The sequence below is a fragment of the Schistocerca gregaria genome, chromosome 7 (genome assembly GCF_023897955.1).
Source record: "Schistocerca gregaria isolate iqSchGreg1 chromosome 7, iqSchGreg1.2, whole genome shotgun sequence".
NCBI classification, from domain to species: domain Eukaryota; kingdom Metazoa; phylum Arthropoda; class Insecta; order Orthoptera; family Acrididae; genus Schistocerca; species Schistocerca gregaria.
The window spans coordinates 555,231,950-555,253,766 of NC_064926.1; the positions used below are offsets into that span (position 1 = coordinate 555,231,950).

The 21,817-nt window shown below is 41.6% G+C and overlaps 1 protein-coding gene across 3 annotated transcripts in view; it reads right to left on the reverse strand.

Moving 5' to 3' along the window:
* LOC126281917 (cytochrome P450 6a2-like) overlaps window positions 1-19,092 on the reverse strand; it is a 181,831-nt gene extending 162,739 nt beyond the window's left edge. For all 3 annotated transcript variants that reach the window (XM_049981245.1, XM_049981246.1, XM_049981243.1), the window contains exons 1-2: window positions 18,745-19,092; window positions 8,871-9,213 (exon numbers count right to left, since the gene is read on the reverse strand). In XM_049981245.1, the coding sequence (XP_049837202.1) occupies window positions 8,871-9,213; window positions 18,745-19,080 (679 nt within the window). In that variant the 5' untranslated portion in view covers window positions 19,081-19,092. The remainder of the gene's footprint in view (window positions 1-8,870; window positions 9,214-18,744) is intronic.
* Window positions 19,093-21,817: the final 2,725 nt, after the last annotated feature.

Sequence of the window (21,817 nt, forward strand, 5' to 3'; positions counted from 1 at the left end):
TCCCCTATTCCGGCCTCTAGGAGATGACACGAAGGGGGAGACGATCATGAGAAAAAGATTGAATACCTAACGAAAGATTAACGTTCTAACGGAAAGAGGCATGGAATGTAGGAAGTTCCAATGTGGTAGGTAAGTTAGGAAGTCTGAAAAGGAAAATGCTTATAGTTTGCCTAGTTGCTGGTAGCAATAACGTACAGAAGAATGGAAAAGAAAATTGAGGATGTGTTGGATGAGGATCAGTATAGCTTCAGAACAGGCGAAGGCCCCAGAGGTACAATTCAGAAGTTGCAGTTCAAAAAGGAAGTAAGACTAAAAAAAGAAACCAAGATACACTCAAAGATTATCGACCTTGAAAAAGCGTTCGACAATGTCAGATGGTGCAAGATGTTCGAAATTCTAAGGCAAATGTCGGTAAGCTATAGGGAGAGAGGGGTAATTACAACTTTTACAAGAGCCAAGAGAGAATAATAAGAGTGGAAGATCAAGAACGAAGTTCATGGATTAAAAAGGGTAAAATACAGGAATGTAGGCTTTCGCCCTACTGTTCAATCCATACACCGAAGAAGAAATAATTGAAGTAAAACAAAGGCTTGGGAATAATTAAAATTGAAGATGAAAGGATACCATTGAGACAATTCGCTAATGATATTGCCATCCTCCATAAAAGTGAGCAAGAATTACGTGACCTGCTGATTGGTGAGAACAATGAAATGAGTACAAAATACGAACTGAGAGTAAATCGAAGAAACATGAAAGTAATTAGAAGTATCAGAAATGAGAACAATGAGAAACTGAAAATGACGATTGTTGATCATGAAGTAGATGAAGTTAAGGAATTCTGCCACCTAAGCACCAAGATATCAAATGATGGGTGGAGCAAGGAGGACATTAAAACATAGGCCTTCATTTGATGAGGAAATCTCTAATTATGTAAGTTTGGAGCACAGCATGGTGTATCAGCGAAACCAGAACTATGAGAAAAAGAGGAAAGAAAAGAATCTAAGCATTTGAGATGTGGTACTACAAAAGAATTTTGAATGTTACGTGGGTTGACAAGGCAAGGAATGATGAGGTTGTCCAGAGAATCGGCGAGAGAAGGCATACATGGAAAACACTAACAAGAAGAATGGATAGGACGGAAGCACATCTGTAAGGCATTACATAATAACTTTCACCGTACTAGAGAGTGCTGTAGAGCATGAAAACTGTACAGAAAGAGAGACAATGGGATACTGTACTTGCCTTCAGCCTGAAGACTGGTTTAATGTAGCTCTCCATGATACTCAGTCCTCCACGAGCCTCTTCACCTCTGGATAACTATTGCATCCTGCATCCTCCTGAATGTTGTTACTGTGTTCATGTCTTGATCTCCCTCTACGATCTCTACCCCCCACACTTCAGTTGAACACTAAACTGGTGATCCCTTGACGTCCCAGAATGTGTTCTTCCAACCAAACCCTTCCTAACGTTAAGTTGTGCCACAAACGTCTTGCCCCCTCCCCCTCCCCAATTCTATTCATTACCTTCTCATAATGTACGTGATCTACCCATTTAATCTTTAACATTCCTCTGTAGCACCACATTTCGAAAGATTGTATTACCTTCGCTCTAAATTGATTATTGTCCATGTTTCACTTCCACATATGCCTACACTCCGGATAAATACATCCAGAAAAGACTTTTGAACACTTAAATCTGTATTCGATGTTAGCGAATTTCTCTTCTTCGAAATATTTTTCTTGCCATTGCCAACCTACATTGTAAATCCTTTCTCTTTCAGCCATCGCTAGTTATTATGCTGCTAAAATAGCAAATCCCATATACTAGTTTAAGTGTCTTGTTTCCTACTCTGATTCTCTCGGCATGGCCTGATTTAATTGCAATACATTCCATTATCCTTGTTTTGCTTTTGTTGGTGTTCATCCTGTATCCTTCTTTCAAGACAATGTTCATTCCATTCAACTGCTCTTCCAAGTGCTTCGCGATCTCTGACAGAATTACAATATCATTAGCAAATATCGAGTTTTATTTTTTCCACCAGAGCCTAAATCCCTACCTCAAACTATCCTTTGTATCCTTTACTGCTTCATCAATGAAAAGATTGAATTATTTCGGGACAGGTTACAAACCTGACTCACTCCCTTCTCTACTGTTACTCCCCTTTCATGTCCCTACACTATTATTACTGCTTTTTGCTGTCTGTGCAAGAAGTAAATAGCCTTTCGCTCCCTTTATTGTGTCCTGCCACCTTCAGAATTTAAAATAGAGTAGTTTACTTTCCTTAAGCTAACTTCTAAGATCAGTCAAAGAGCCAGTATTCCCAAGTGTGTTCCTATATTTTATTGACTCCAAACTGATCATCCCTGAAGCCACCTTCATTATGTTTTTCCATTTTTCTATGAATTATTCATGTTAGTGCTCTGCAGCCGTGACTTATAAAAGTGTAATTCTATAATTTTAGCACATGTCAGCAACTGGTTTCTTTGTAATTGGAACTATTACACTTTTCTTACAGTTTGAGGGTATTTCGTCTGTCTCAAATATCTTGCACACAAGATAGAAGAGACTTATGATGACTGGCTCTCCCAAGGCTATCAGTAGTTCTGATGGAATATAGTCCACTCCATTGGTCATGTTTTAATTTATGTCTTTCAGGGGTCTATCAAATTCTGCTCGCAGTTCCCTACTCCCATATCATCTTCATTTAAATCCACTTCCCTTTCTATAACACCGACTTCAAGATTATGTCACTAGCGTACACCCTGTATATACTCCTTGCATCTTCAAGATTCCACTTCTTTGATTACGACTGGTTTTGCATCTTAGTTCTTGGTGTTCATAAAGCTACTTCTCTTTTCTCAAAAGCCCTCTTTAATTTTCTGCAAGTGGTATCTCTCTTTCCCTTAGAACCATATGCTTCTAAATCCTTACATTTGTCCTCTAGCCATTCCTACATATCAATTTATGCACTTCCTGTGTATGTTATTTTTTAAATGTTTGTACCCCCTTTTGCCTGCTTCATGTGCTACATTTTTGTATTTTCTCTTTTCAATAGTTAAATTCAGTATCTCTTGTCTAATCCAAGGATATCTGCCATACTAGTCTTTTTGCCTCTTTGATCCTCTTCTGCTTTCCCTATTTCCTATACTTGAGTTACCCATTCGTCTTCTACTGTAGACCTATTGAATCAACCGTTGCCCAGTGCCCCCTTCTGAAGGTGTCATCCACCTCTGGTTCTTTCAACTTATCCAAGCCCCATCTCCTTGGTGTCCTACCTTTTCCCAGTTTCTTCAGCCTGATCTACAGTTCTTAACCAATAAACTGATGTCGAATCGAATATGACTCTGAAAATATTTTACAATTTGAGACCTCGTTCCTAAATCTCTGTCCGTAAACATCTGTATTGCCATCATATAACCAGTCTGAAACCTTCTGCTGTCTCCAGGTCTCTTCTACATGTGGAATCATCTTTTATTATTCTTAAATCAAGTGTTAGCAATGATGAAATTATGCCGGTGCTGAACTCTGGCAGGTGGCTTTCTCCTCCTCCTTAACTATCTCAATAATTTTTTTTCTTGCCGTACATTTCTTCAGTTTCTTCACCATCTGCGGAGCTAGCAGGCATATAAACTTGTACTACTGTAGTGAGTGTGGCCTTCGTGTCTATCTTTTCAACAATAATGCGGCCACTACGTGTTAATAGTAGCTTACCTGCATTCCTGTTTTCTTATTCCTTATAAAACCCATTCCTCCATTACCCCTACTTGATTTTATATTTATAATCTTGTATTCGTGTGACCAAAAGTCCTATTCCTCCTGTCTCCGCATTCCATTGTTTCCCACAATATCTAACTACAACTGATCCATCTCCCTTTTTTAAATTTCGATTTAACATACCGATTAAGGAATTTAACATTCCGCGCTCCTATTTGTAGAATGTCAGTTTTGTTTCTCTTGCTGTCGACAACCTCTGGAGTAGTTCTCGCCTGGAGATGCAAATTGTTGAATATTACGCCTCTGAAATATTTTATTCAAGAGGTCGCCATCCACTTTTAAGCGTACAGTGGAGCTGCATGGCCCTGAGAAACATTACAGCTGTAGATTCCCCTTGCTTTCACCCGTTCGCAGTACGGTAACAGTACAGCCGCCTTGATTCATGTTAGAAGGTTAGATTTGTCAATCATCCAGACAGTTGCCCCTGCAACTACTGAAAATGGTGCTGGCCCTCTGACCCTTCCATTGTGTTTGGATTTACAATGTGACTATCTGTATTGCTGAAACATGCAAGCCACCCCACTGACGACAAGGTCCACGGCTCATGGAAGGTGGGAATGGGATACAAGCAGCAAATAACTGAGACGTAGGCTGCAGTTGCTACAGTGAGATGAAGAGTTTAGCACAGGAGAGGAATTCGTGGTGGTCCACATGAAACCAGTTGAGAAGACGGACGACTGAAAGAAAAAAAGGTCACTCAGTTTCTTATGGCAATGATAGGCTGGTTCAGTAGTGACGGGAATAACCAAATATCTGCAAGGAATCGGGCATATTAAAGACATTGCAAATATTACTTGTATACTGGCGGCCTAAATGGACGAAACATTATACCAAGGACAGTGTGGAAGCATATTATTGCCACACTTTGTTACATTTTCTGATTTCAATACAGCTGTTATTAGAAGACTGTGCCTAAACATGTGTGTGTTAACCTAGTGGGCAGTGCCAATAGATGGTGGCACAATACTCTAGGTGTTTTTCTTTCCCTTGAGTAATAATATTAGATGTTTTATTCTTTTCCACAGCTAAATTAATAACGTATTATTTTTTCGTTAATGGAGTTTCCTGGTTTGGAAATGAGTGTTAGGCATAGTGCTGTGAATTAGTGATTCATGGCACAGTCATATCTCTACTTCAATGGGCTGTACATGCCAGAACTTGTGTTGCCTTCTGCCATGGCAAAGTGTAAACATAAAAATTGTCGCTCTCAGCTCCGCAGCAACTTGTAGCGGTGCACAGTCACAGCGAGGGCATTGTGGTGTATGGAAGTAACCTGGCAAAATCAACATGCAGTCAGCAATGAAGCTGTGTTTAGCAGCGGCGGTCGAGGGTTGCATGTAACTTTCGCCCATGCAGGGGGCACTCATAAGTCTTGTTTATGTCCCAGATTGGCCAGTACAAGATGTTGTCTGCTAAAATATCGAGGACAAGAAATTAAGGAAGAGAGAAGCTGCAGCTGAGTGAAGGCCGCAGCAGGAACTTGGACCCACAGCCTGGGGAGTGCTCACAACGACAGACAAGATCTCGTGTTTTGTCTGTTTACGTTCTGGCGTGGGTGCCTAAGGAGCTGACCGAGATAGTAACTCCGTGCAGATGTAGGACAGGGCGGTTTCTGTCGTCATCTCAGGCAGTAACACTGAAGAAGACAGTATAATGCTGCCCTCAAGAAGGCAAAATTGCTAGCAATATGCGTATAGAGCAGCCTGCTGGATGTGGTGAAGCAAGAAGTTACGGGGGAAGGCTGTGAGGCACCTTGGGGTACTTGGAGTTCGTGGTTCTATTGGCTTGCTGTCAACATGGGGCTTCGTTGTCTCGCAGAATAGAGGGTTTTGGCTTCATGGATCCAGGCATTGCAGTGTGGTCACAAGTGAGGTGTTGTTAGCTGAGGAGACTTAACCAGGTACGACATATAAAGGAAACTGTGCTGTTTGTGATCAGAACAGCCTTCCACTGAATGCGATTCTCTCTTGGTTAAGGTACGAAGAGGTCACAATTTTCAACTATGGTGAGGCCACAGTCGAGTTTAGTGCATTAAAGCTGGGAAATTATGTTTATTTGTTGTTGTGTTCACGGAAATTTTTGTCTCTCTTCGATGCCGACTTTTAATGTGTTGTCGTTCCTATTTCTTCACGTTGAAACTTGGGTTGATGTCCGTTATTCCTGATTTTTGCTATCTAATTTATTGAAGCACTGAGAACCTTAAGGGTCCAAAGCATAGCAACAAAGTTCTGAGAAAAATAGGTGGTTGTGAAAATCAAATTTATAGCGAAGCTACCAGCCACAGGTCAAAACAGGTTTTTTAAAACCAAATTTCAACGTCCTATACCCCTTTTGACAAAAATATTCCCGCTTTGTTACGAAATATTAATAAACATTTTCGATCATATTTACTGTTAATACTAATTCGCGAAATCAACTTATGTATAGGATAGTGACAGCAGTGTCTTTCGCCTGTTGAAAAGCTTATAATTAATATTAAATTACAATCAGAACATTCTGTACTAGAAATGTTCTGAAAAATGACTGATGAAGAGCAGATACTAAATGTGCCACACACCCAAACATGACCTGTTCCAACACTTCATGGCACTCGGTATTATCATTTTCAATTAGCACATTATGAGGCTTGGGATTCATATAAAATGTTCGGTACATCCACGATTGTAAAGTATGCATTCAAACTACATGATGTAGTGCACGTCGATATGTACAGTGTAGCGATACAGATAAAGCTGGTTTACCATAAGATCAGCGGTCGTTATGAGAATGCATACATGCTACAATCTCAACGTCGATGACGATATGTTTTATGCCCTCATAGTTATCTATACCTCAATTGCTTATTTATTCCTAGACAAGATGTCAGTTGGTTATGTTTAAGGCTTTCATATTCCGGGATAAGACTGATTATTGTGAGTTCTCTCGTTTTTCTTTTACTGGTGTGATATTATTTTAGGTGTAATATTTCATACATTCTTTATTGTAAGATTGGGGAATTCAAAGGGACAGATTAGTTTATCGTGTGTTCTATTGTATTAGATATTAAGTTAGGAATTCACTTGTGTCATCTTGTATATGCGCTCGGATTCGCTGAAATTGATTGAAATACATATTATAATGCTATTAAGAATTTATGCCCACAAAATCCCCAACCAGTGTTCTCTCCCATCGTTTCTTGCACCACAGTATTAACGAGAGAAATGAGAAACGGTTGGTTTTCTTAGAATATACTACAGTTCTGGGCTATGAAGTCACTATATGCCATGGAAATACGCAAAAATTTTTATGATACTGCTGTCTGCGAAGTGAGGTTGAAACTGTTATTAAATACAATGTCCAAGGAGCGGTAGGTACAAAACACTAACATTCACACTCATCGTTCGCCTGCGAAGACCAAAAGCCGGTAGGGCCTTCCCATTTACGGCTGTCCCATAAATTCTCAGCATTCTGTTGTCCAATGATGGTCCGGCCTTTTTGGTTTGTTGCTTTGACTCTGAGTTATAAACCCAACAATACTATATGGTGAATATGAAGCTGAGGAGGTAAGCTATACTGAGATGCCATAGATTCAACAATTCCGCTGGCGTCTGGAATGGATGTGAGCAGGTGCAGCACCTAGTGGGTGATAACCTCTTTAATATTTGAACTGTTGAAATCTTACACGTGATTGATTATACTCGTAATTTTTTTCGATATCGCTGTGACTGTGATACACCGATCTTTGAGCAATACAGCCATCGCGTCTTGTGCGATTACTAAGTTTCGGGAGGTATCTGAACTCTGACCTAAGATTTCAGGTTGGAGATTTTAATGTGGTGCAAAGTGGCTGTTTCATACCTTTTTTTCCAGTTATCAGCCAGCTGTTGGTGTCTGCTATCTTATTTTGATACCTTCCACTGTCTTTATTCTTTCTTATCTTAGTTTAGAACTGACATTGCGAACTTCGTTACTTTTTTTTGCAAGTTTACGTTATTAGAGCTTTGTGGACTCTCTTTACGTTAGTATTCGTAGCTCTCCTTTTAGTCATTTTAATGATATTCGTCTACGATTGTCTCATTACATTTTGTTACCGACGGTAAAGATATTGCTTTTATGCGCCCTCAAAAAGTTAGCATCATAATCATCATCATCATCACTACCCTGCGATTACTCTTCCTTGACAGAGAGATGGTGTGCCACTTTGTCCGTAGACTCTCAGACTTCTTACATCATACTGGAAACGTCTGCTGTGTCACACGTTCTTCTATTGGTGTCACAGACTTCCTCCAACTTAGCATGGATTGATTTAGTGCTGAACCTTCCTTGCAGATTAAAACTGTGCGCCGGACCGAGACTCGAACTCAGGACATTTGCCTTTCGCGGGCAAGTGCTCTACCAACTGAACGACTCACGCCCCGTCTCACAGCTTCACTTCTGCCAGTACCGCACCTCCTACCTTCTAAACACTACAGAAGGTCTCCTGCGAACCTGCAGAACTAGCACTCCTGAAAGAAAGGATATTGCGGAGACATGGCTTAGCCACAGCCTTGGGGATGTTTCCAGAATGAGATTTTTACTCTGCACCGAGATACTGGCAGAAGTGAAGCTGTGAGGACGGGAAGTGAGTCGTGCCTGGGTAGCTCAGTTGGTAGAGCACTTGCCCGCGAAAGGCAAAAGTCCCGAGTTCGAGTCTCGGTCCGGCACACAGTTCTAATTGGCCAGGAAGTTTCATATCAGCGCACACTCCGCTGCAGAGTGAAAATCTAATTCTGATTCAACAGCAGAAAACGGAATATCGCACAATATTCTACTCTACCAATTGTCTCTGGCGTTTTGTCTGCCGGTGAGCTACGGTACTGCGGTACAGGGATTTTACTGTGTGCCAGGCCTGTAGACTTGGATTTTGGATTGGATTGCTTGGGGGAAGAGACCAAACAGCGAGGTTATCGGTCTCATCGGAAGTGGGAAGGACGGGAAAGGAAGTCGGCCGTGGCCTTTCTAAGGAACCATCCGGCATTTGCCTGGAGCGATTTAGGGAAATCACGGAAAACCTAAATCAGGATCGCCGGACGCGTGTGTAGACTTGGAGATGTCGACAAAGATACGGCTCCACTTACTCTTTCTAGGCTTGAACATTTTTCTGCCGATTTGCCGAAACGTCGAGTCAGGGTCCTGGAGCGCGTTGCACTGCAGGCCGAAGGCGCAGGTGCCGATGACGTCAGTGGAGAACTTGGCGAGCGCGTCGCGCATCTCGAGGACGGCGCCAGCGCCGTGGGCGTCGGCGAGGGCGGCGTCGGTGCTGGCCTGCAGCTGCGCGGCGCACTCGGCCAGCAGCGGGAACATGGCCTTGATGCGGCCCGACGTGAACGTGGGCGACAGCTTGGTGCGCAGCGGCCGCCACGTGCGGCTGCCCACGTGGAACAGGTTCAGCGCCATCGGCGTCGTCCGCGCATCCGACACCTGGAAGCGGACGAAGAGTGGCGTGCCACTTCAGTGGGCTGCGAGAGCGCTATGGGTTGCTGAGCCCCTTAATGGGTTTGAGTTTTCTCCCCCTAGCGGCGTATGAGATCTGTTTGTAAGCGTATTTGTGGAGTGTAGGTGTATGTGAGGTTTTTTTTTTTTGCTTTTGTGGTATCATAGATCGATAGTGTGTGAGTCAGGGTTGTAGCCTCTCTCCGATGTTATTCAATCTGTATATTGAGCAAACAGTAAAGGAAACAAAGGAAAAATTTGGAGTAGGTATGAAAATCCATGGAGAAGAAATAAAAACTTTGAGGTTCCCCGAAGACATTGTAATTCTCTCAGAGATAGCAAAGGACTTGGGAGAGCAGTTGAACGGAATGGACAGTGTCTTAAAAGGAGGATATAAGATGAACACCAATAAAAACAAAACGACGATAATGGAATCTTTTCGAATTAAGTCGGGTGATGCTGAGGGAATTAGATTAGGTAATGAGACACTTAAAGTCGTGAATTGGTTTTGCTATTTGGGGAGCAAAATAACTGATGTTGGCCGAGGTAGAGAGGTTACAAAATGTAGACTGGCAATGGGAAGGAAAGCGTTTCTGAAGAAGAAAAATTTGTTAACATCGAGTATAGATTTAGATGTCAGGATGTCGTTTCTGAAAGTATTTCTATGGAGTGTAGCCATGTATGGAAGTGAAACGTGGACGATAAATAGTTTAGACAAGAAGAGAATAGAAGAATGCTGAAGATTAGATGGGTAGATCATATAACTAATGAGGAAGTATTGAATAGGATTGGGGAGAAGAGAATTTTGTGGCACAACTTGACCAGAAGAAGAGATCGGTTGGTAGGACATGTTCTGAGTCATCAAGGGATCACCAATTTTGCATTGGAGGGCAGCGTGAAGGGTAAAAATCGTAGAGGGAGACCAAGAGATGAATACACTAAGCAGATTCAGAAGGATGTAGGTTGCAGTAAGTACTGGGAGATGAAGAAGGTTGCACAGGATAGAAGAGCATGGAGCGCTGCATCAAACCAGTTTCAGGACTGAAGACCACAACAACAACAGATCGATAGCTCCATCAAGAACGTCGCATAGTTGGCAACGGAAACACAAGTTTCCGACAGACGCCGGTAGTGGCAGGTCGGGGACCCGGAGGAACCTATGACGCACACCTGCTGCGTCACAGCTTCAGAAGCTCCGATTACGAGTGCCCTATGCCGCCGCAAAGTAGTATGGGCTTATTACTGCTTTTTGGTGTCTGTACAAGAAGTAAATAGCGTTTCCCTCCCGTTATTGTGCCCTGCAACCTTCAGAATTTCGAACAGAGTAGTTTGCCTTTCCTTGAGCTAACTTCATAGATCAGTCAAAGAGCCAGTATTCCCTCGCGTGTTCCTATATTTTCCGCACTCCAGACTGATCTTCCACGACGTCGGCTTCATTAAGTTCTTCCATTTTTCTATAAAGAATTCGTGTTAGTTCTTTGCAGCCATGACTCATAAAAGTGATGGTTCGGTAATTTTGGCACATCTCAAAAACTAGTTTCTTTGGAATTGGAATTATTGCACTCTTCTTGCATTGTGAGGGTATTTGGAAGAGACTTGTCATAACTGGCTCTCCCAAGGCTATTAGTAATTCTAATGGAATATCGTCTACTCCACGGGTTATGTTTTAATTTATGTCTTTCAGGGCTCTGTCAAATTCATCTCGCAGTTACATACTCCCGTATCATCATCATATGAACCCACTTCCCTTTCTATAATACCGACTTCTAGTTTATGTCACTAGCGTACACCCTCTATATACTCCTTGCATCTTTGAGGTTTCACTTCTTTGATTACGACTGGTTTTGCATTAGAGTTCTTGGTGACGGTAGTTACACGGCCCGGTCTACATCTACATCTACATCCATACTCTGCAAGCCACCTGACGGTGTGCGGCGGTGGGTTTTGTTCGTGGAAACAAAGATTGTTGATATGCCTCTGTGAGGGCTCTAATCTCTCTGATTTTATCCTCATGGTCTCTTCGTAAGATATACGTAAGCGGGAGCAATATACTGCTTGACTCCTCGGTGACGGTATGTTCTGGAAACTTGAAGGAAAGCCCGTATCGATCTACAGGGCGTCTCTCTTGCAGAGTCTTCCACTGTAGTTTGTTTATCATCTCCGCAGCGCTTTCGCGATTACTAAATGATCATGTAAGAAGCACGCTGCTCTCCGTTGGATCTTCTCTATCTCTTCTGTGTTGTTGTTGTGGTCTTCAGTCCTGAAACTGGTTTGATGCAGCTCTCCATGCTACTCTATCGTTTGCAAGCTTCTTCATCTCCCAGTACCTACTGCAACCTACATCCTTCTGAATCTGCTTAGTGTAGTCATCTCTTGGTCTCCCTCTACGATTTTTACCCTGCACGCTGCCCTCCAATACTAAATTGGAGATCCCTTGATGACTCAGAACATATCCTACCAACCGATCCCTTCTTCTGGTCAAGTTGTGCCACAAACTCCTCTTCTCCCCAATCCGATTCAATACTTCCTCATTAGTTATGTGATCTACCCAATTAATCTTCAGAATTCTTCTGTAGCACCACATTTCGAAAGCTTCTACTCTCTTCTTGTCCAAACTATTTATCGTCCATGATTCACTTCCATACATGGCTACACTCCATACAAATACTTTCAGAAATGACTTCCTGACACTTAAATCTATACTCGATGTTAACAAACTTCTCTTCTTCAGAAACGCTTTTCTTGGCATTGCCAGTCTACATTTTATATCCTCTCTACTTCGACCATCATCAGTTATTTTGCTCCCCAAATAGCAAAACTCCTTTACGACTTTAAGTGTCTCACTTCCTAATCTAATTTCCTCAGCATCAACCGACTGAATTCGACTACATTCCATTATCCTCGTTTTGCTTTTGTTGATGGTCATCTTATATCCTCCTTTCAAGACACTATCCATTCTGTTCAACTGCTCTTCCAAGTCCTTTGCTGTCTCTGACAGAATTACGATGTCATCGGCGAACCTCAAAGTTTTTCCTTCACTGCTTGCTCACTATACAGCTTGAATAACATCGGGGAGAGACTACAGCCCTGTCTCACTCCCTTCCCCACCACTGCTTCCCTTTCGTGTCCCTCGACTCTTATAACTGCCACCTGGTTTCTGTACAATTTGTAAATAGCCTTTCGCTCCCTGTATTTTACCCCTGCCACCTTCAGAATTTGAAAGAGAGTATTCCAGTCAACATTGTCAAAAGCTTTCTCTAAGTCTACAAATGATACAAACGTAGGTTTGTCCTTTCTTAATCTAGCTTCTAAGATAAGTCGTAGGGTCAGTATTGCCTCACGTGTTCCAACATTTCTACGGAATCCAAACAGATCTTCCCCGAGGTCGGCTTCTACTAGTTTTTCCATTCGTCTGTAAAGAACTCGCGTTAGTATTTTGTAGCTGTGACTTATTAAACTGATAGTTCGGTAATTTTCAGATCTGTCAACACCTGCTTTCTTTGGGATTGGAATTATTATATTCTTCTTGAAGTCTGAGGGTATTTCGCCTGTCTCATTCATCTTGCTCACCAGATGGGAGAGTTTTGTCAGGACAGGCTCTCCCAAGACCGTCAGTAGTTCCAATGGAATGTTGTCGACTCCGGGGGCCTTGTTTCGACTCAGGTCTTTCAGTGCTCTGTCAAACTCTTCACGCAGTATCGTATCTCCCATTTCACCTTCATCTACATCCTCTTCCATTTCCATAATATTGTCCTCAAGTACATCGCCCTTGTATAAACCCTCCATATACTCCTTCCACCTTTCTGCTTTCCCTTCTTTGGTTAGAACTGGGTTTCCATCTGAGCTCTTAATATTCATACAGGAGGTCCTCTATTCTCCAAAGGTCTCTTTAATTTTCCTGTAGGCAGTATCTATCTTACCTCTAGTGAGATAAGCCTCTACATCCTTACATTTGTCCCATCCCTGATTAGCAATTTTGCACTTCCTGTCGATCTCATTTTTGAGACGTTTGTATTCCTTTTTGCCTGCTTCATTTACTGCATTTATATATTTTCTCCTTTCATCAATTAAATTCAATATTTCTTCTGTTACCCAAAGATTTCAGCTAGCCCTAGTCTTTTTACCTACTTGATCCTCTGCTGCCTTCACTACTTCATCCCTCAAAGCTACCGACTCTTCTTCTATTGTATTTCTTTCCCCCATTCCTGTCAATTGCTCACTTACGCTCTCCTTGAAACTCGGTACAACCTCTGGTTCTTTTAGTTTATCCAGGTCCCATTTCCTTAAATTCCCACCTTTTTGCAGTTTCTTCAGTTTTAATCTACAGGTCATAACCCTTAGATTGTGGTCAGAGTCCACATCTGCCCCTGGAAATGTCTTACAATTTAAAACCAGGTTCCTAAATCTCTGTCTTACCATTATATAATCTATCTGAAACCTGTCAGTATCTCCAGGCTTCTTCCATGTATACAGCCTTCTTTTATGATTCTTGAACCAAGTGTTACCTATGATTAAGTTGTGCTCTGTGCAAAATTCTACCAAGCGGCTTCCTCTTTCATTTATTTGCCCCAGTCCATATTCACCTAGTACGTTTCCTTCTCTCCCTTTTCCTACTACCGAATTCCAGTCACCCATGACTATTAAATTTTCGTCACCCTTCACTATCTGAATAATTTCTTTCATTTGATCATACATTTCTTGAATTTCTTCGTCATCTGCAGAGCTAGTTGGCATATAAACTTGTACTACTGTAGTAGGTGTGGGCTTCGTATCTATCTTGGCCACAATAATGCGTTCACTATGTTGTTTGTAGTAGCTTATCCGCATTCCTATTTTCCTATTCATTAATGAACCTACTCCTGCATTACCCCTATTTGATTTTGTGTTTATAACCCTGTAGTCACCTGACCAGAAGTATCAACCCTATTTGGTACGGATCCCACACCGGTGAACAGTCTCCGACAGTGTTCATTGTCAGTCAGCGTTCGGCAGTTCACTCGTGCAATAATATCGGGGCCCTCACACTGCATGATGCCATGTAGTTTTCTTCCTATAGTAGCTGGACTTAATTGCTGTTTCTTCTTTTGCAATGCTTGGAGCAACTTACAAACTATGGCGTGGAAACACTTTGTCCAGAAAGTAAGTGTAACTAGTGACATTAGGATTTAGATTATAATATGTTCTGCCATCATTGGGGTTCATGTGGTGCAGACGTATAGCGAAATTCTGCATCACCCGCTGAAGTTTCTGGATATCGGTGTTGTCGACGACTTCCTGAATGGCTGGTTTGAGCTCAACAGTGGTTTTGGGGTTACTGCCGTACACATTGTCTTTGATATAGGCTCACAAAAAGGAGTCCCATGTGTTCAGTTCCGGCCAGTGACCTCCGCGTACCCCAGAATCTGGTCCCAAAGTTGCTCTTCCGTGACACCGATCACTCTCCAGTTGCTACGAGCTAGAGTTCCGTATGGCACGAACCACTTCTTGTCGAAGTCTGGGCCACTTAGGATAATGTATATGAAATCACCTTCAAAAGCCTTCATGTACCGTTCGGTAGTCACCGATTATTCCGTGCCTGGGCACTGCAAGTCACACAGTCACCCTTGAAGATGAGGAGACTTGTCAGTCCCCAAAATGCGCCAATTTTGCTTGTCAACGAATCCCTCCAAATGAAATTGCGCTTCGTCGGTAAACATAACCATCCCCAGGCACACTAATTCAAAGCATGTTCTGCTGTCAGCATTGCGGTTTGAACTCCTAAAGCAAACCGGGTCAGAAGTTGTGACAATTTTATTTCATAAAGTTCAGTAATTGTCACCCCGTATGCTAATAAATTGTGCTTCTGTCCAGCTTCCATGTGCTGACAGCTGCTGCCCCGCTCTGTAGTCCATCTCTTCTTACAGTTGTGTACAAAGTAGTTCTCCGCTAAATTATTAGTCCATCTCTCGAGATCCTGATAGTTTTCGTGAAACAAAACCTGTCTTTCATTAGGTTTGGTGAACATACGTTAGCACTTGCATGTTCCAGAAGTCACAAAAGTAAATATTGGTCCCTAAAAGCACAATTATATGATACAAAATGTTTGAAATACCTCAAACTCATCATCATGGCTTCCTATGAAAACCGTACTGATTTGAACTGAGAGATAATGCAATTGTTTTCTTGGTTTGAAGTCCAGCATTTAGCACAATAATCTTTACTACATCTCACCTCTAAAACAACACCAGCTTCATCTAGAAATATTGTTACCGATCTGATGAAATACACGTTCAGAGACTTGAAGACTAAGCTGCCAAAGCTAGAAAGATTGCTGTATAATAAACAGCTCTCTGCAAATGCTGCTGTGCTACAATATATGGCCCAGATTGCTGGTCTAATGAACACAGTTCCTTTTTGCGTAGAGGGACGGTGAAGTTGCAAGAACTTGTGATTAGGAATCAGCCCAAGTGAATGATCAAGTGGGCTACGTGCTAAGGTGGTAACATCTCAATGGTAGGAAATGAATTTCCTGCAAGGAAAAAAATGCACTGCTAATTATTATGGTAAGAGAAGGGTTTAGCCACGTATACCTGTATATCTGTCGAGCTCCATTTGCCAATATCACGACATTTCTACTTGGATTACCTTTATCAGGCACCAGAAGAAGCTACCTGTTAGATGCATTCTTTCACCTGATCCATTCCACCAGTCACGACTAAGTGTCTATTGGTGGGTTCTCTTTCTGCTCCCTGAATTCACCTCTCTCGAACAAAGCGGTAGTCGTCTTACACATTTGTCAGTGTTACATACATAAGGAAAACAGGCATGTGTCGGGGTAATACTGTGACAAAATGGGAGGAAGGGAGAGCAGCGCATCATGTGAACTACCAACAACTCCCAATGTAACATGTATCACGGAGACTTTTTGAAGGCATACAACACGCAGAGCATGAAAACAATGGCTGTGCAGACCTGCTCCTGTCAAGAAAGAGAGCCAAATGAAATTGTTTTCATAATACGAACAACAGCCTACAAAATTTCGAACAGATGATTAATTAAGAAGTTGCAAAATTTAATTGATGAGTTTATACAGTTCATTAACTTTCCACAGGCAACAAGTCTCACCAATGAATTGCGTACTGGGGGGCCATTGAATGGAGAAGGTGAAACAATTTCCACATGCACCGTTTGTTTAATGTAGGAAGTGTTCAAGATGGCAAATTTTTTTTATGTTTTCTCATCGTTGTATTTGAATTGAAGTTCGAAACACGCAATGGCGGAGGCATAAAGTTCACCTATAATTCGAGGATCTGGTGCCTAAATGTATGTTCGAACTTGAGAGTTTGCGAGCGACTTCTGGTAATATCGTTCAGTTAGGTCAACATGCGGATATGGATACTCCCAGTTTAGTTTTTGCATCTAGTTTTATTTTTTATTTTTTATTTTCATTTTTTTTTAATTTCTTGTCCAATGGTCTTGTCCCGTTGTTCTGTAGTTTTTCAACTGTCAGTTCTACTTCTTTTCTTTTAAATGAAACTGTTAACTATGCGATTTAGAAGGCTGCGACGAGAGGAAGTCCGACGTCTTCCCAGGCCAAGGGCATTATCTTGAGTGATCCATTAGAAATGGTTTGTCGAAGCCTCCACTGTGAAAATAATGGCATCGTTTACAAGTAACTTTCCTGCTACCAGTACCGGTTTTCCTTTGTTTAAATTTTGCACAACATGTTTCAGAAAATCATTGCCATTTTCAGGTTTGTTTTTCTCTGTGTATTATGCCACTTTTTCGTAATGTCTTTCATGTTTGTTGTTCTGCATTGTACTGCTGACTTTAAGTTTTCTGATGGTTCGTTTTTGCTGAGTCTCACAAGGATATTAAACATCACACACGATTTTCTGTGCACAGTGAGCATGAGGACTAACAAACTTATTTAAACAAACGTTAAGAAAGATTTTTTTGTAACTATTTGTTCATGTCAGTTGCTGTTCTCAATGTACACTGTGCGCAGAAAATTGTGTGCGATGTTTAATAAATGTTAGATTCTGGACTGTAAGAAAAGTTAAAGTAAACAGAACAATCCAGAACCCCACGAGTAGTATACAGAGAAAAATACACTTGAAAATAGAAAGCATTTTGCAAAACGCGTCGTGTAAAATGTAAATAAAAGAATAACTTGGCTGATAGGGGAATGTTATTTCTAAACGAACCTAGGAACAGAAGATCAGCAGGTCAGGTCAGTGCTATCTGTCTGATGAGGGAACAGTTTTAGGCAGTGAATTCCAAAGTTTTATTCATAATATTCTTGAACTATCGACCAGTAGCTTCAAACTGACTGTGCTTTGTAAATTATCTGTCTACACGACGTGGCGTTATCGCTGGTTTTGGTCATGCTTTGCTTCAGTATTAACGACACTGTTATGAAATTGTTGGTAAGTATCTAAATTACATTGACCAATTTGGCTTTTCTCTGTAAAATTTGCTCTTATTTGACACATGAGGTCACCAAGGTTCTTATCTGTTAATTTTACCACAAAAACTTTTGAAAACTGACATTGACCCAAAGCATGTTTGGCGACAAAAATAAGGGTTTAAATACCAGCCACAAGCGTTTGAATTGTTGTTATTGTTGTTGTGGTTTTCAGTCCTGAGACTGGTTTGATGCAGCTCTCCATGCTACCCTATCCTGTGCAAGCTTCTTCATCTCTCAGCAATTACTGCAACCTACATTCTTCTGAATCTGCTTTGGTCTCCCTCTACAATTTTTACCCTCCACGGTGCCCTCAGATGCTAAATTTGTGATTGCTTGATGCCTCAGAACATGTTCTACCAACCGGTCCCTTCTTCTTGTTAAGTTGTGCCACAAACTGCTCTTCTCACCAATTCTATTCAATACCTTCTCATTAGGTATGTGATGTACCCATCTAATCTTCAGCATTCTTCTGTAGCACCACATTTCTAAAGCTTCTATTCTCTTCTTGTCCAAACTATTTATCGTCCATGTTTCATTTCCATACAATGCTACACTCCATACAAATACTTTCAGAAACGACTTCCTCGCACTTAAATCTATGCTCAATGTTAACGAATCTCTCTTCTTCAGAAACGCTTTCCTTGGCATTGTCAGTCTACATTTTATATCCTCTCTACTTCGACCATCATCAATTATTTCGCTCCCCAGATAGCAAAACTCCTTTACTACTTTAAGTGTCTCATTTCCTAATCTAATTCCCTCACCAACACTGGACTTAATTCGACTGCATTCCATTATCCTTGTTTTGCTTTTGTCGATGTCCATCTTATATCCTGCTTTCAAGACACTGTCCATTCCGTTCAACTGCTCTTCCTAGTCCTTTGCTGTCTCTGACAGAATTACAATGTCATCGGCGAACCTCCATGGATTTTATACCCACTCCGAAATTTTCTTTTGTTTCCTTTACTGCTTGCTCAATATACAGATTGAATAACATCGGAGAGAGGCTACAACCCTGTCTAGTTTGAATTAGGTATCAGTTAAACAAAATGAAAATTTGTGATGCAAACCTGATAGCGGCTGGGAAAGTGCGCGAAGTCCTTGATGAGGACCAGTTTGACCATCTCGGGGTCTCGGACGAGCAGAGCCGGCCTCGCCTGGAAGAAGAAGCCGACGACGGGGTGCGGGTCGCTGTCGTTGTAGAGACGGCTGAACACTTCAGCGTAGGACTTGCGCATGAGCACAAAGTCGCGGATGTTGCCGAAGAAGGGCTCCGGCTTCAGGTAGGGGACTCCCCGGCGCGCCCAGTAGTCGAACTGCGCAGTCACGTGACGGTAGACCACCAATAGCAGCACAGCCAGGCCCAGCAGGACCTCCGTGCTGCCGTCCTCCAGGAGCACGCCCATGGTTGGTGGAGAAGCCTGGAAAAAGGTCCGTTATGAAGTCAGTATACGAGAGCGTGCCAAATCTACACATACTAGCCTCATTTCTCTGTTATCTACCAGCTATGATGGGAAACTAAGTGAAATACATGTTAATGTCAGTACCGCTGAGGAACCGCTGTGATAGCTAACACAGCACTGAGGTCCCGTGTCAGAAGCAATTCTTCAGACTGTTTATATGACGTAGGGCCCATCACTTAGTCGTAATATACCGTTGATACATTGAACAAAAAACACTGTTCCTCCCAGCTGGAAAAAAAGCGCAGTTCACACCCATTGCGAAGGATGGTAGAAGAGCTGATTCAAAAAACTACTGTCCAATAACTTATCGAATACTTTATCTTTCTATTGTGCGCTCAATCTAACATTATGATCTCTCCCACGCCAACGAGGACATCAGCCATGTGAAACAATGTGGTATCGATAGCAACGATGCCACGGCGTAGGAGAAAGTTCTTAAGGGAGGTAGGACGTCAAACGGGCCGACTTGAGCATGACAGGCACCACAGGACATTTCAATTTCCACTGTCTATACTTTTAGAAATAGATTTGTAAAACTTTGTCAGCATGATCAGGAAGGATTCAGAATTCACTGTCTTATCAGTGGAAGTTGTAAAACATAACGAAATAATTATTTTACATGTGAAGTTTCATCATTTTTTTTCACTTACTAATGGCAGCATTTGTTGCTATAGCTACACTTTTCTTCATAAATAAGAGAAATTCTTCGATGAATTATGCACAGCATACAAACCATACTTGAAGGTGTACGAAACTCTAGAATTTTCCAAATCTAATAAAAACGGTGGTAAAAATTGAGGTAATTAACTAAAAAAAATTTGTGTTTTTTCTAAACAGGAAGTTTAAAATACAACAGCTCATTCGTTTTTTAAAAATTAAATAAATTCTAGAGCTCCATGCACCTGGAAGTATGGTATGTATACTGTGCACAATTCATTGAAGATTCCCTCTAACTTATGAAGAAAAGTGTACCTATAACCACCAATGCAGCCATTAGTAAGTGAAAAAATGATGAATTTACACAAGCGAAAAAATTTATTTCGTTATGTTTTAGAACTTCCACTGCAATGTGTGTGAATCCTGAATCCTTCCTGGTGATGTTGACAAAGTTTTATGAATTTACTTGTAAACGTATAGACACTGGAAATTAAAATGTCCTTCGATGCCTGTCCTGCTCCAAGTCGGCCCGTTTGACGTATTACCCTCCTGAAGTTGGCACTACGATAGACACCGACGACAGCGCACTCTAGCCGGCACTGTGGATCTCTGCGAGCTCCGCTCCGGATTCATCCCACTTGATTCCGAGGAGCCGACCTAGTAATTTTTCATTTTTCTATTTCACAGTATGCGAACCACTACTTGTACGCAAAGTTATGTAAAGGTGATTGTAGTTCACACTGCAGTGCCGAGAGTTTTATCTCACCTGCTCCTCCTACCTTCCTACCTTCGGCCTACCTTTCAGTTTTCAGGAGCAGAGACCCACGTGCCGCCTTCCAGGCTGGATACAAAAAACAAAACATGCGATTTTCTCACATGACGTCCTGAAAGCCATGGAACGACTCAGCCATGTAGGTAAAGCAATTCTTGACTTGTAAAAAGCATTTGTACCATTGCTGTTGAAAATTCGATCTTGTGGAATATCACTCGCGATTGACGATTTATCGATATTGATGATGCAGCATATTATCTAGGAAGAGAAGTAATCGAGAGATATAGAATCCACTTCTGATGTACACCAGCAATATATCTTGGGGTCCTTGCTTTTCGTATTGAATGTTATGTACCTACCAGGCAGTATGGATAGTATTCACAGACTATAACTAAACAATGTGCACAAAAAATCAATCAGCTGTTGATGAGGTTTCAGACTGTTGCAAAGATTGGTGAGTAGCTTGAATTATTCGGAAATAGAAAAAGTGTCTACTTCACAAAATGAGAAGTCACAGTTCTGTATGACTACAATATGATTGAATCACAGCTGGAAAGTATAATATGTTATAGGTATATGAAATCAAACGATCACACAGGCACAGTTGGCTAAATTCGGTCGTACGTACAGCAGACATTGACATGGGAAACGCTTAAAGATAGATTGCAAGCAATTCCACGGATGAGACTCTTAAAATTTCCCCGGGGCAGTCGCATTCCACAAAGTTTCAGGATTTCAGCCGTATAACGTCGACTTCTTGCCTCCTTATTTCGGCTAACAACCGTTCAGCCATCTTCATGTGAGCATTTTGCACTACAGGGGCACTGCCTCTTTCTTTATTTTTATTTATTTATTTTTTATTATTTTTTTTTTATTTTTTTTTGCACCATCTGAATTCCATCGACGATTCTATCACATGTACAATGGAAGTGGAGAAGGGAGGCTGTCTGCCACTTCTGGACCTCTTGGTCACTCGGAAATTGGATGGATCATGACGGCATCTCGTTTACCCTAAGCTCACATGTACAGGATTTACAAGCGTCTAGCTCCCACCGCCCTTCACAAATTAAGGCCATCTTCCAAACGTTGGTGCATCGGGCACATTTTGAGTCTTATGGAGTTACCCTCACAAATCAGCTCGATCTCCTATAGTCACTGTTCAACGGTAAAGGATATTCTCCACAGCAAGTCAACACAGCATTAAGAAAGGAAAACGTGAACAACCACAAGATAAAGGGAAAGTTCAAATGG